This window comes from Squalius cephalus, assembly GCF_949319135.1.
Source record: "Squalius cephalus genome assembly, chromosome: 1".
Classification (NCBI taxonomy): Eukaryota; Metazoa; Chordata; class Actinopteri; order Cypriniformes; family Leuciscidae; genus Squalius; species Squalius cephalus.
In genome coordinates, this window is record NC_137122.1 from 30997123 (window position 1) to 31012687 (window position 15565).

The 15565-nt window shown below is 38.7% G+C and overlaps 1 protein-coding gene across 2 annotated transcripts in view; it reads right to left on the reverse strand.

Annotated features, from left to right (window-relative positions):
- Positions 1–1570: 1570 nt before the first annotated feature.
- Positions 1571–15565, reverse strand: part of baiap3 (BAI1 associated protein 3) — a 54294-nt gene continuing 40299 nt past the window's right edge. The window contains exons 18-34 of one of the 2 annotated variants that reach the window (XM_079886990.1): positions 15384–15440; positions 14879–14976; positions 14353–14404; positions 14087–14238; positions 13756–13879; positions 12606–12749; positions 12335–12433; positions 11834–12049; positions 10707–10775; positions 10518–10597; positions 10218–10326; positions 8603–8674; positions 8439–8522; positions 7496–7616; positions 5182–5305; positions 4878–5083; positions 1571–3717 (exon numbers count right to left, since the gene is read on the reverse strand). In XM_079886990.1, coding sequence (XP_079743116.1) covers positions 3614–3717; positions 4878–5083; positions 5182–5305; positions 7496–7616; positions 8439–8522; positions 8603–8674; positions 10218–10326; positions 10518–10597; positions 10707–10775; positions 11834–12049; positions 12335–12433; positions 12606–12749; positions 13756–13879; positions 14087–14238; positions 14353–14404; positions 14879–14976; positions 15384–15440 — 1911 coding nt within the window. In that variant the 3' untranslated portion in view covers positions 1571–3613. Of the gene's footprint in view, positions 3718–4877; positions 5084–5181; positions 5306–7495; positions 7617–8438; positions 8523–8602; positions 8675–10217; positions 10327–10517; positions 10598–10706; positions 10776–11833; positions 12434–12605; positions 12750–13755; positions 13880–14086; positions 14239–14352; positions 14405–14878; positions 14977–15383; positions 15441–15565 lie in introns of both variants that reach the window. The other variant, XM_079886989.1, reaches the window with a different exon arrangement.

The following is a 15565-nucleotide window of genomic DNA, read 5'->3' on the forward strand; positions in this document are numbered from 1 at the left end:
AACAGAAGCCACTTAGAGCTTAACAGCCCATGGCTGGCTTTATGACACGCTGCCAGGACACAAACATGTGGAGAAGGAGACTACAAAAGTGGACCTTTCAGGTCAGTTACCAACACACGCTGATCTCAGAGCACAACTCAGGAGAGCAATGCTGGTGTGGATGTATAAACAAGGATTAAAAATAAGAATGGTACCAGCACAAATATCATATGAATACACATGTGATGTGTGAATTACATACTAATTCTACCATGATATAAATACCATATATATATATATATATATACATGGATAGCTTATTTTACACAGTATAACTTATTATTATGTATAGCTTATTATTTTACACAGTATAACTGTAATGCATCAATGGTCATATACTATATATATACTATATATATAAACTGTAAAATAATAAAAGCTAACATATAACGTAAATATTATAATAATAAACAATAATAAAATATTTTATACTTTTATACATACAAATATATTTTTAGGGTGAAACATGACCGAGGTATGTTTTTGACATGTTTGTGAGGTTAACTCGCCTCAAACAGATGAAATGCATTTAAGCATTGTATCGCTAAAGATATTCTATGACCAGAATGCACGTGCAAAGAGGTTTTACAATACACCTTGTCCTTGAAGTCAAAGCAATATTAAAACACCACGACATCTAATTTTAGCAGTCTAATGATAAGCTACATTGTAAACAATATGAAGCAATGTTGCCATGTTAGTTTTGAACTAGGACTGCTATCTCAGAAGTATAATAACTATGTACAATAACTGGAGTTAATAAGTAGGTGTCTTCTCTGTGCTCATAATTATGATGCTGCAACGCAACACAGATTAGCTTCCCACCTCTTCCAGTGGGCGTTATGCCATTTTATGATACTGTTCTCTGTCCCTTAAAGAGCCCTGTCAGTTTATAAGTAACGATTCAACGTTTTTTAATAACTGACCTTTTTCTTCACGTCTAAAATAAAATGACCCATCTAACCTCTTAATACGCCATCTAGTGTCTGGTCAAAGAACTAAAGATAGTAATACTGAAATCTGTGGGGACACCTGGTGGTGACTCCCTCCCTCAATGTTTTACTGTAACTAGATAGATAGATAGATAGATAGATAGATAGATAGATAGATAGATAGATAGATAGATAGATAGATAGATAGATAGATAGATAGATAGATAGATAGATAGATAGATAGATCATTTTATAGCCTTAAAGCAAACTATGCTTTACTTTACAACCAAACCCACCAAGAGATTTAGTTTGCCTTTTAAAACAAAGCAGGGGTATAGCCTACAACTCTGCTACTGTTCAGTTCTAGTGTGTAAATAGGAATTTGAATGTACTAAGCAATCATTGTATTATATGGCAGATGAGATCATATTGTATTATTTGTTAAGTACCTGGAATAACTCGTGAGGATGTATTGTGTCTTTGAAAGCATGCAGTGATAATGAGGCTGAAGACGGCTCTGCTGTTGAGATGAGATGTCACAACACCATCTGCGCAAAACGGGTCTCTCCGATTCAACTTGCTTTAATCATAAACGCGTCTCTTTCTAATCGTTATCTCTTTATTGAACTCAGAGTGCACGCAGCCACACACGTGCATGCACACACACCATATACACCATTACTGGAGTCACAAAGGAGACAGAGAGTTGCTGACAGTATCACATTCTTGAGCATCACATGTTTCAAGTGGAGCAGTAATATCAGTGTTGCCGGGTGCTGCGGTATGTTTCAGCAGGCTTTGGCCTTCATTTGTTTGCGAGTGGCTCATTTCTGGTGGTTTTCACTCACCAGGAGGTGAATAGCGCATGAGATGTGTGAAGGTCAGAAGAGGAGAGATGCTGCTGAGGAAAAGTAACAGGCTGAAGTTATAATAGCTGAACAGGAAGTTGCCTGCTGAGAGCTATTCATAATGTACAGATGGGGGGAGAAATGTGAAAGAAGAGTTCATAAAGGCAATAAACTCTGCTTCTGTCACAAAAATAGCAAGACATTCAAAACGTGGTGGGTGAAAAGCCTTTGCGATGTGAAAAAGTCCTAGTTTTTTTTTTAACCTAATCGTTTACTGGCAATAAAAACAAGTAATTTGGCAGAGAAAATACAAGAGAAGAGAACCATCTGAACACTAAACCCGTAAATTGAAGAACCACTTGGCATAAACGAATACATTCTTTAGGAAAGACGACATCTTACAGAAATGTTAGATAAAATCTCAACACAATCCAGTGTGATTCAAGGACAAATACTGAACATTCACCGTTTAAGATAAAGGACTTTTCTGAAAGTATTTTCCTTGATAAGAGCGAACAGAGAACACTTAATAAGGTAAACATTATCGTATCGGCTCTGCTGTATGATTACATGGAAAAAGTCGTCAAAATTCTGTTGCCTATCTTGCTAAACGTTCAGGCCACATACACACTGCAAGGTTTTGGGAGTGACAACTGCATTTAAATGTGGCAGTGAATGTCTTCCATGTGTACAGAATACAGGAGTCACTTTTGGCATGGTGATAACCATAGCAACAGTTTGGCTGATAAAAAAAAAAAAAAAAAAAAAAACCCCGAGATGCCAACCTTTTCCATCTCAAATTGCTAGGGGAAATAGTAAAGGGCAAATGAAAAAGACATTGAGGATTTGAGACATTTGAGAATCTGTTTAGGGCTAATTGACTGTATAACAGATTTTGGACATAATTCAATAATTAATATTATTCTGCAAGGGTGCATTAAATTGATCATTACATTTATAATGTCACAAAAGATTTCCAATTTAAATCACTGCTGTTCTTTTTATCTTTCTATTTATCAATTTATTTGGGAAAAAAATTATCATGGTTTCTACAAAAAATATTGAGCGGCACAAAATGTCCTAGCAATGTTTTCAGCATTGAGGATAATAAATGTTTTTTGAGCAGCAAATCATCATACTAGAATGATTTCTGAAGGATCATGTGACACTGAAGACTTGAGTAATGGTGCTGAAAATTCAGCTTTGATCACAGCAATAAATTCCATTTGAAAATATATTGAAATAGAAAACAGTTATTTTAAATTCACAATATTACTGTTTTTAGTGTACGTTTTATTCAAATAGACTGATTTAGAAAAGGATTTTTTGGTAGTGAACCATATTTATCTGCAGTGTGTACGTGGCCTTGCAAAACTGCTACATGTAAAGAAATTCAGTTTCTTTTGTAGCATTTTTGAAAATCCTCAAGTAAACATCTAATTATTTCAAAGTTCAAGATTTCCAGAGTTCAAGTCACAATCTATAGCTCAGAAAAGCGTTAGAATTCAATCCAACTGAGAAATATTTCTTTCAAAATAGACTTTCTACTACTAAATTCATACAATTCTATGAACAACAAGCTCCATCAGAGGGCTTCAACATCAAAACACAGCACACATTGAGTGCTGAACAGTGATAAAATACTGATCTTTAAACATGATCATTTACCTCACCTTTTTTTCTTCTTCTGGACAACAGTGAAAAATACATTTAAAAGAGTGCATTTGAAGAGTAAACATAGTACAACAGGTAAAAAAGACCACCATCAGAAATACGTGCACTACAGGGGACACATTACTCTTCCTCCATTGACTTCTCAATCTCTTTCAGCTTTCGCACAAACTCTTGAGCCTCTTTGTCTCCCGTTCTCGCCTCCAGCATCTTCATGATGGGCTTCTCTGTATCAAAACAAGAAATGAATCCATCAGACCAGATGCAACAATAACGTTGAGGTGGCAGACCTCTCGATAGGGAATGACACATGTAATTGGAAATCTTTTCAAGAGGACAGGCTGCAACAGATACTAAACACCAAGCAATGCTGACAAAACATTGAAATCTAACCAGTACACTACTTCTTTTTCTCTCTGAAATCTTGAAATAATCAGTAGTCTTGAAATAAAATGTCATATTTACTGTAAAACTCTTAATTATTCCATTGGGCTCAACAAAGTCACTTATTGCGAGTTTATACTGTTCTACGTTATGTCAAAAAGATATTTATGCAAACTTGGGATTTTCTTCAAGGCTGACTTTCAAGAGTGTGACAATTCATTCAAGAATAAGTGTAGAAACTATCTGTTATTGAGTACAATAGGACGTAATTGTGAATGCTGAATGTGTAGTCTAGTTTGTGTACTTTTTGTGTAATGTTGATAGTGATAAAGTTAATTGGGTAGCACTTTATTTTACAATCCTGTTCCCCATGTAGGTACGGTGTACTTATACAGTGATTACAATAACTGGGTAATAACTAGGAACTTACCCTGAACCTACTCCTAAACCTTACCTTAACCCCTGTAGTTACCTTATATTACCCAATAATTTCTTAGGTAAGTACTCTCTAAGTAAACATACTGTAAAATAAAGTGCAACCATTTGCTGGTTTATGGCTAAAAGGTTTGCGAGACAAAAAGCAGCACAAGAAAGGTAAAATACAAAGAAAAGTATCAATTATGAAGCAATTGCAGTTTACAGCTGTAGCAGAAAAGCTTCCTGTGTCAGTCAGGAATTAAGAATGAGAAAGAAATATGAAATTGTCTAACACTTTTCTATTTTATTCATATCAAAATCACTTGACTGCTGTAATCACAACGTAATTGCGAACTCGTGGGTAGGAATTTTACCAGAAGGACTCGAAGGTATACCATTACCTTCAACCCTAATCAAACACATATGATCCAGCTAATAAAGGTCCTCAGGATAACTACAACATCACAGGCAGGAAAGAGCAGCGCTAGATCTAAACTCTACTGGAAGGTTCAGTGGGTCTCCTGAAGCAGAGTTGAGTACCCCTGATTTTACTTGTAAGGCGGATACATCTGAGAGATTATCATACCGCTTGGTTTTTGGCGGGACAAGTGCAGGATGACGGGTTGAAGGGTCTTTCCAGCAGGTGTGGCACTCGGCCTGCCCGGCCAACAGAAGTCACTCAATGGGGCCACAGCCTCGCCAGCGAAATCATTAGTGGACAACCAATCATAGTCCATCACAGTGAAGGTCAGACAGGCACATCTGTGCCTGTACTGCTCAGGGCTGACATGGCTGTGATGGAGACAATGGAATCAAAATGCTGTTTGAGGTGCTGGGACTCAAAGTTAATAGCAGGTGTTCAGCAGTTGAGCAGTTGTTGTGGTACTCACAAGTAAAAAAGCTCGTCAAAAACAGGGTGCAGGGTTTTGAGCTTCACTTGGGTGCGCTGACTCCGAGCCATGGGGAACAGATGGTGAGGACACAGCTCCACGATGACAAATGGGTCGCTGAGGCCTAGGAAAGCAGGAATTAGGAGACAAATCCAATAAACAACAGAAAATTTAAGCAAGTAACTAGATTTGGAAATACCAGTGCCTGCATGGAAGCCTAGGAATAGTGCCAAAGCTTTAGGAAAACCTTCAGTACTTTATAATCAACACACAAATGCAACACCATCTCTGTGATGTATAACTGGCAATAAATGGTTAAAATACGTAAGAAAGACCTGATGTAAAGAAGGGTCACTGTGATTTTGCCAAGCAAGATATGTTCCTGGATCAACAGATATTGTTGATCCTGGTACAACATTCCTGTCCGAAAAATTATCCCTAAACCTAACCCTATCCATAATTTATCACTAAAATCAGAGGGAAATGATAGGTGAATAACACTGATGAAGAAACAACTAACCTTGGTTGTAAGCCTAAACTTGACAGAAACTGTAAACTTGTCCCTCAAATCTGATTGGAAAGTTGGACTTGGTGAAATCACGTTCACCGTAAAGAAGATCAGTCGCAATTATGAAAACATCACTGTCTTCTGCATTTGTTTTATTTAGCTATAAAACAGTATGAAAGATTGATAATCATTTTGAGTAGTGCTGAATAATTAACAGTGTTCCTTAGTAGTGTTTTTAAAGATTAACTTATTTACTTGAACATATGGAGAGATACAAAGTTAAATGTAAAAAATAAAGGAAATGAGCATGCACAATTAAATAACATACACAGTTGTGGCCACAGAAAAATTGACTTCTTCGCACTTAATTCAAACAATTCAGTTCAAATCTTAATTCATTTTTATTCAATATTTTGTATGCATTTTTGTGAAGTTGTGCCTGAAGTGTAAAATAGCATTTATTTACAACTGTGCTGTACACCATTTTTGGCCAAGTGGTCAAATCAATCTTTAACTCATTATTCCCAGCCCATAATTCAATAAATCACTATATGGCAGGTATTAGTTATATTATTAGATGTTATTTTGTGGGTTTTAGTGAAAATGGTCAAATGGAAGGAGCTTGATAAAATGGCTAAATCTGGTCAGTCAGTTTTGGATATTGCTCTTGTGCAGGATGTGAATGGCCACAATATCCACGGAACTATTTCAAAGCACAGTGAGACCACTACCATTCAGAATGTAAAGTGTTGTGGCTGGTGAAGTGGCAGACTAGTCAGCATTTTGACAAGATGATGAAAATCACCTGAATGTGGGACCACCTCAAAACAGCTTTTAAGACCTGAATGAGTTCTCCAACCTCCAATTTCATTTTGAACTGTAAACCAACAGCTACAAGTGGCTGGATTGAGAGCTTCTGTATCAGTAAATAAACCATTTATTGGTTGTATCTTATTCAAAAAACACCTCACATTTGCCAAAGAACATTAGGACTGGAGTGTAGAAGATTGGAGCCATGTTCTACAGTCCGACAAGTCAAAATATAACAACCTAGCATTGGATGGTGTCAGGTATGTTTGTAGGAAATGATCAGAGTGTTTTAATACCAAATGCATGCATGGTAATGGTATTGGGGACGCATGTCTGCAGCAAGTGTTGGAAGGATCTATAAAGCTGCTGGCACTTAGAAAATGGACCAATACTAGGGAATCCAGTTGAACACAATGTAGCCAAGTATATACAGGATCTGTTTGGAGATCAAATGTGTATTTTAAAGCATGATCCCAACAATCCCAAACACATTGCACATGCAACAAAGTTGTGCTTCATGAAAGTGTTCATGCTCAGCATTCTGAAGTCTTCAAGTGGCCTCCTCAATTCCCTGACCTTAAAGCCATTGGAAACATTTGGGAAATTATAAACCTGGGTTTAGTCATGCATATCTTCCAATGAATCTCAATTTTGGGAAGAACTTGAGGACTGGAAAAATATATCCATATTTAAAACTTTATCGACTGAAATAACTAGCTTCCGGCATACGGCCTTTGCAAGTCGACTTACGCCAAAAGAGTAACACTGTGTGATGTAGGATGTAGGAGTAGTGTAAGCTTTGCCGCCTCTCGCGGTTCAAACAAAAAAGGGTGGGCAACAAACTCAAGCTCCTCCGACATTTCTCTTTAAAAGTTGTCGTTTTAGACTTCTAATTCATGACTGGTGTTTTGTTTTGCTCTATCCTCTGCGTGTCCTCTGTCTGTGTGTGTGTGTGTGTGTGTGTAGTGCTTGCAAATTGGTGTAATTGGAGTTTACCATTGGCATCCAGGGCAATAAGATCAGCTGCATGCAGTATCTCCACAGTGAGTCTTTGCTCAGGGGCATCATAGTAACACTTCAGACTGATACGTCCAAAACGACTGTGCTTTAAGATTCTCTGTAAAGCAAATGGGAATTTGTTAAGATTACTGTCTACATCACAGCAGTAATACATATAAAATTGGTTTCTAGTTTTGAACCAATAACACATTAGCCAAGGTTGAGACTCTATAATTGATTTTAGTGACATGTTTTATCTTAAAAGCTAGTGATATATCATTTTTGTTTACAACCTAGCATTGTCAGTGACACTGGCGTTAAGATTGTCTTCAATTGAAGGTAGAGAATTGATGCTACTTTCTGAGATTGATCCACCACTCTGTGACCAACATTTGAAGAATTATTATCGGATAATGCAGCCTTCAGTGTCAACAACCAAAATGATGCCTGGATTTTCTTTGGTCGTCCGCATCCAGGCATGTCAATTCAGAAGAAATTTACTTTAAGTGCATTTTCTGTAGGCATACTATTGATGAAGTAAAGCTTTCTAGAAAATGTTATACTCACATAAGACAATTTGAAGGCACAATTGTATTCAACACTGAGAACAAGTTAACTTTGTAATGTTGCTGTTAAAGTTGCTGTCTGTTCAGATCAGACATTTTTGAGGTTCGGTTTGGTTTTATAACTAGTAATGTAGACATCTGCCCCCGTAGGCAGTAGACAGCAAGTCAGCTTAGCGGGATTTGAGACACAGTCAGAGACTGCGAAATCTTACACAGTGCAAAGAACGCTTAGTCAAAGAGGAAATGACTGATGTAAACTTTTAATCATCAGAGGAAGGAATAGTATTTGTGATGTCTTAGCTCCTAATCAACACCTCCTCTCTCGGCAGGGCTGGAGCTAAAAGCTGCGGCAGCCCAGCAAGACTCCTACCCACCTGCTGGGAGATTTTCTCCAGGAAATACTGTTCGATCAGCTCAAAGGAGGAGCATTTGTTTAGACGCAGCTCCTCGTCCAGGCCCTAATGGGAAGGAAGAGGGAAGGAAGATGAAGCCATGCTTAATTCATTTGGCCAGCCACATTGGTTGAAGGTGAGAATACCTTATAATCTCCACTCTTAAGGTCTTCCAAGAGCAGCCCTTCTCCATCAGCTTGGAAGAACCGCACCAGCGTCTGCACGAAAAAAGAACTTGTTAAGGTGTCCGATCACTACCAGACTGACAATCAACACATGTTTTCTTCTTTTATGCCATCATATTATTCTTGTGCTCTTTCTTTGACTGCATGGACTCCAGCAGACATGCACGGACTCTCGTAACACACTCTTGAGACTTGTTGTGCTAATAGACCAACTATATGGTTAACAACATGTTCAACCCTTGAGCCAGTTCCTCTCTGCTGGAATACTGTGTCAAGAGCTGTGGTGGCGAATATATGCTGTGACTGTGACCGTGGCTGAGAATGCAGACAGAGGGAAACCAGACATGACCCTTACAGTCCACAGAGTTATTGTACTAAACTGCTAGCTGGCAAAACACATTGTTGGCTTTCAGCACCATTTTCGAACTAATCTAGTACTCATTTCCTCCCAAAATGGTGCTGGAACTCAACCAAGGGACCTGTGGACCTCTCTCAAAACCAATTTTATTAATCTTCAGACTGTAATTTCATCCTGTCAGAGGATATCAAACATGTTTGATAATTTGAGCTGATTTTAGAACACATTTGTTTTCATTTCTCATGCATCTGTAGTGTCAGAACCCCTTGAAAACTGGTAGTGTGTGATTCTCAGTTGTTTACTTTTTCTCTGTAACATTTAAAAAGTCGGCAAGTGTATGTTGCCTAGTGTTTTAAAATAGATTTTAAAAGTCATGTAGTGTAATCCACAAGTTTTGTGAACATATTAACATCTTAAGTAATTGATTCAGACTTTTTTATGAGCTGCTTTTATGCAAATATATAATGAATACAATTTATAGTAATCATATATGGATGTGTTGCTTCGACACATTGGGCAATTATATTGGAGTCTAGTTTTGCTGAGTTTAGATTTGTTTTGCATTATCCAACCCTGGACTATGATGTTAATGGTGGTTTGAGAGGTTTTTTTTAGCCATTTTATAGCCAATTTAACTGGCCTAGAACCCCCCTTTCTTTGGTGGGAACATGTGGAATGCTTACAGGTTGAGCACCAGAAACCAATCTGGGTAAATGGGCATAAGGAATTAGACAATAGCTCTGGACGTGATTCCAAACCAGGATGGTTCACTCATATTACTATGAATGGGAGAAACTGCAACGCATAATAGTGCACAATACGTACTGCCCTCTAAATAAAAGAGCCAGTGGCCAACTGGCTAAGTATTTGCACCACTGCAGCTGCCGTTAGAAACTCCAGTTCCAGTGTCCTGAGATGTGCACTTGGGACGGCACATGTGGATTGGCTGGACCAACCTGAAATGCTTTTTTAACCATTTTTAAAAATAAGAAATAGCATTTATTAAACAGTCTGTGTCAGATTGTATTGCTGATTTGAAATATGTTATTTAAATGTGAGTTTGGCAAGCTGTTTTTGATTCTGTATGTCCCCATTATATAGGAGTTGGTCTTGCATGAGAAAATAGCTACCCGGAACGTTGCACATATGGCCGCCTCGTAAACTGACTTTCCTTGAAATTGACTTTGGTGATACTCATGTTGACTCATCTTTACTGACCTCTACAGTGTACTGGAAACGTGAGTAGAATTCCACCTGGACACCCCTGTTTTCCGCCACCGTGTCCAGGATCATCCGCAGGAGCAGCTCCCACAGACTCTGCAGAACCCTAGGGTACAAAACAACCAGAAAGATCACGTTCACGGACATAGTGACCTCCTTCACATGCAGACAAGTGCCCAATTTACTTGGAAAACATGCTTCCAATGGTAAATCTATGTGTCATTAATGTTACATTACTGTTATCGCTACAGTATGCCCTTAGGGCCGCTCTTATCACTAAATGACGAAAGTAATTACCTTGTTAGATTCTCTTTAACCAATGACTCATTGAGGATGACTAGAGTGTCATCTAGGTACTTCATCAGAGGAGCCACAGCCTGGAGCAGTTCATCAGAGAGAACATATGTTGAAAAACACATTAGACCATAGCCAATTTATGCTAACATGAAATAATGAAATATTCTTTCTCTGTTAATTCATACTTGCCTCATCATTGTTAATAGAGTCTGGAGATAAGCTGATGTGTTGAATGCATCTCTTGAGTTCAGAAAGCATCTGTGTAGGACAAAGATTTATGTGGTTTACTCAAGTGTGACTCATTACTCTGTACAATCTGTGCAGAAATTGTGCAAATTTAACCAATCAGGAGTGCTTTTCCTAAAAGCATTGATAGCGAACTATAGTCAAATTCGGTTGTTAATAACAGTTCAACGAATTTGTGTTTCCTGGAACATGAAATAGTTCCAACAAACATTTGCAAAAAGCATCGCAAAGTTGTGTGGAAGAGGTCTCGACCTTTGGTTAGAAGCATAGTTTCTTGTTAGTTTGACTTGTGGATTTAAATAGATCATGCTCTTGAGAAACATATACAAGCTACCTTGCTGTACACTCTATATCTTCCATTCCATTTATACACAAACTTCATTCTAGGCCAGATTTACTAAAACCTTGCTCCAGCACAAACCCTCTTTTGGCATTAAAAAACTACTGTCAGGATTTACTAAAACATGACGTGAAAAATTTGCACTGAAAAGGTGTGGATAGGGTTATTTTTGCGGCTGACCTTATTACATATGTATTTGTAGGAGTTTCCCTCTTAGATGCAAAATTTATGTAAGGAGAGTATTTAAATGAATCATGCAAGGTGATTTAAGGTTAAGGTTTTGCGCTAGTCAATTTACTGGTATTTGCAGCATTATTTACCGCCCCAAAAAAGCATGTCTTAAAAACAGATGCTAATTTGCGCTGCTCTTGGTAGATTGGATTGGTCATCATGGAAATGATCCGGCAGTGTCCGTGTTCATTAAGTTGCGCGTTGTCTGCAGAATTTTACACTCCCATTGGCGTTTTTTTTGGGGGGGGGGGGAATTGCGCTCCACGCTAATTTGTCATGTTTAGTAAATCTGGTCCTATGTCTTTTAGCTTGTTGTATGGGTAACGCACCCCGGATTGGCCGTTTGCAGAAACCTCATTTTCAGAAAACAATTTTCATGTGCAGTATGCATCAGCGTTAACATAGCTTGCTTGTATGTCACCATATTCATAACACTGAAGCTGTTGATATAATCAAGTCTCTTAGAAGATGAACTGTGCCCTTCGATGTATGCCATTACCCTATCAGTAAGATGAGTGATTAGCCGCTTGGCCTCCCTCTGCAGGTCGATATCAGCATTGTAGAGCTGCCCATTCAGGGACTTGTTGACTTGCTCCTTCCCTTCCAAGCCGCACGACTCCCCCATGGCCTGTTCTACCCCCCGCCAGTCCAGCTCCCGCGGCAGACCTCCCAGGTACACACGCACAAGCTCCGTGCTATTCAGAGCCACACAAACCTGCGCCAAAGCAGCAGCCAGGAAGAGGAGGAAGGGAGATTGGAAATGAGGAAAGGAGAGGTAAAAAGTGGATAGAACAAAAAGGAAGAAAGTAAGGAGGTCTAAATGGGGCGGAGGGAGAGAGAGAGCATATAGTGCGTAATGAAAAGGGGGCGCTAACGAGGGCAGACACACTATGACACAGGCGCACCGCTGAGACGTCAGTGTTGTCAGGGAGAAGCACTCAACGCTGACATTTACTTCGCTCGTAATTAAAGCCAACCCTCCATAGCCCAGAAGCGCTACCTGCACGATGAAACTCTTGTTGTGGTCTTGTCCCAGCTGGCCCCTCTCAATCTTGCGCTTGATCAGCTCGGCGTAACACACCGCCTCGCTGCAGAAATTCTGACATACATCAAGAAAGAATTGCGTTATCTGAGTGAAACCATCAATTCTCCTTTCCATTACAGACAAGCTTTTTATTTTCAGAGTTTTAGTTTTTGACTGCCGCTCTCCAGCTGTGCAAGCTTAAACTGCATGCTTATGAAAGTGGAGCTTAGAGATCAGTGGTGCTCACGTCCGTCAGGCGTGTGATGAAAATGAAGGCTCCCGCTGAATCGGGCCACGCCAGCTGGGCCCAGAACTCCCGCACCTGGCTGAAGCATGTTGTAACGTCCACCGCCGAGGAGCTGTGTTTGGTCTGACTCTGAATCAGCTCCAACTGTACCATTAAAATACACACGTCACGTTATGCAGCCAACAAACCCTCATTAACACACTCTCAATGAGGGTACGTTAACTTGATATTTTGGTAACACTTTATTTTACAGTGTCCTTTTTACACATTGCATGTAATGTATAGTAATAACAGTAAATTATGCAGAATTACTGAACCAAACCCTAACCCTATAGTAAGTACATGTTGTTACTCACTACATAAATACACCGTAACAAGGACACCTTAAAATCAAGTGTAACCAGTTGTTCTTACTTAAAGAGGCTATATCAAAGAAGCTAGAAAATATCAGCTAGAGCCACGTTTCCAAAAATAATTATTAGTAGATCATATAAATTATGATACAAATTTTCTAAAAATTATAGGTTGAAGCTTATAGTAAGTATAGATTACTGGAGACAACAGTACACTGTAAAAAATATTTCTCAAAGTTAAAAAGAAAAAATATTACTGGAGTATGTTTTACAAGGAAAAACTATTTCAGTCTTCTTCAAAATTTCACATTTAATTCAATATATTACTTAACGTTACTTTGTAAATATTTGTGAAATTTAATAGCAATTTCTGAAAGGAAACAGTTTTAAAGTAAATCCTGCACCAATTATGTTTCAGTGTATGAATAAAACTCAGTGGGAGCGGACATGCTGTCTTTAAAGTAGAAATGGGTTTTAAAATGACTCACTGACATGGATGGAAACCATTGCACATGTCTTGGCTTGTCATGATGTCACCCAATGCCTCATCCTCCATAACCTATTCCTCTCTTGACAATTCGCTTGCAGAATTGCTACAGATAGAGCTATACAATGAATCTGCCTATAACACAGTTTCCACATTATTGTGCACCCCACGGGCCCAGGCCAGTTAATCTGCAGCTATTTTTTGCTATTCTTTCTGACATCGCCATTGAAAAACTTGTATTGGTTGGCCATGTATTGTGTTGGTAGGTATAATATATGTTATAACACAAAAATGTTTTGTCCTTGCTCACCTGATCCATTTCCACAGCTTTGCGGATCCTGTCAGTGGATCTTTCATGTACAATCTGCAGCCATTTGTGAATAGAGGTCTTAAACCAATTGTGAAATCCAGTCAGAGCCAACATCTTAGTGTCTCTGAAAAGAAATGTGAATCACCAGTTTTTTGGCCATTCTCATACTCAAGAGCGGATAACTTCATCAATTATGGGTAAAATCATTTATCTATTAACCCTCATGTACATTCATTCACTCTCTCCATGTGAGTCACTCTTTACATAATAGCCTAGGTGATGAATTAGCACTCAGTCATGCAGATGGATGAAGGGCAACCCAATGACTAACTTGAGAGGCAGGTACTCCCTGAAGCGTTTGAGGGACTTCAGAGACATGAAGAGCTCAAAAAGGGTCTCTCCCATGGTTTGGGTGAACCGAAAACTCTCCTGCTCCAGGTTCCCACACACTCTCTCCATTGCCACATTGACGTCATCTGCCACCTAGGGACACAGCACAACATTAAAGCCCCTCTCTATCACCTGGCTCCTGTTTATCGAGGCGAGACTTATTTTTAACGGAGATCTATAAGTGTTTCCAGGGGCGTTCAAACTTACAAGCTTCTCTAACTGCCGGTAGGAGATGCTGAAGAAGTCAACCTTCACAGAGCTGAAAGACAAGACACAAAACATGTTTTTTCCTGGATTTTTTGTTTTGTTTTGTTTTTAATGCTCAGTTTCATTGTTGTGTCCCAACCCATCTCATTAAAACTGAATTGTGTTTTTTTTTCTCTGTTAAAATAATTTCTTCTATCTCAGCTTCATTTGCAGAGACAGCTATAAAAAAAACCCTATTTGTAGGTTGACTTTCCAAAGTGTAAACAATATGGCTGTGCGGGGCAATCAGAACATTGCCTGACCAGCCCAACACAGAAAACACTGACTCAACCAATGGCGTGAGTTTGGGGCGGGACTATCTGTTTGACCTATCAATGGCAGACGGGAGGTGTGTGTGTGCGTGTGTGCGTGTGTGTGTGCGTGGGGGGGGGGGGGGCAATTCTGGAAACCCATTTGAAAACAGTCATTATTTTTGCAATTCTGAAATTATACACTTCATCTTTATGCAAAGTTCTACAAAAGTTACCTGTAATAAAGTTTGTTGTAGACATTTTGTCCTCTCTGCACATCATCACATACTGCATCCACCACCACAACCAGACGCCTCAGCTGCTCCTCTAAAGTCTGTAGAGATGTGCAGAAAAGAAATACATCGGCTCGACCAATGCTATCTTGCTCAGTTATGGCCAATAGAGAAACTGCAGGAGCTCTATTCACAGCAGTATGTCTTTTCAGATATAATATACTACTATATAAACTATCCCTGTAGCATTCCTGCCGCTCAAACAGTAAAGCATGGCTAATTCCAACACTAAGGTCAACACTTGATTCCCAGAGAATGCATGAACTTGTAAAATGTACAACAACGTAAAAGGCTTTGGAAGAAAACCTCTGCCAAATGCACATAAGTAGAGGATCATTGAAACTAGGTGAACATTTATGTTGTGCTGTAGCTAAATGAATGGAAGTATATTTGATTATATTTTTGGATATATATTACAAATTGCAATTGTTATAAAATTAATACTTACTCCTTCGTCTGGTTTAATGTTTGATATTATTCCTTCATACCACTCAACTGTGCCTTTCTAAATTCAGGAACAAGCAAAGAAACCAAAAATTATAATTAGAAAAAATAATATCAATGCACACATAGTACAATAAAATATGCTCCAGGTACTATTTTACATTCAACAGATAATATTTTAAATTA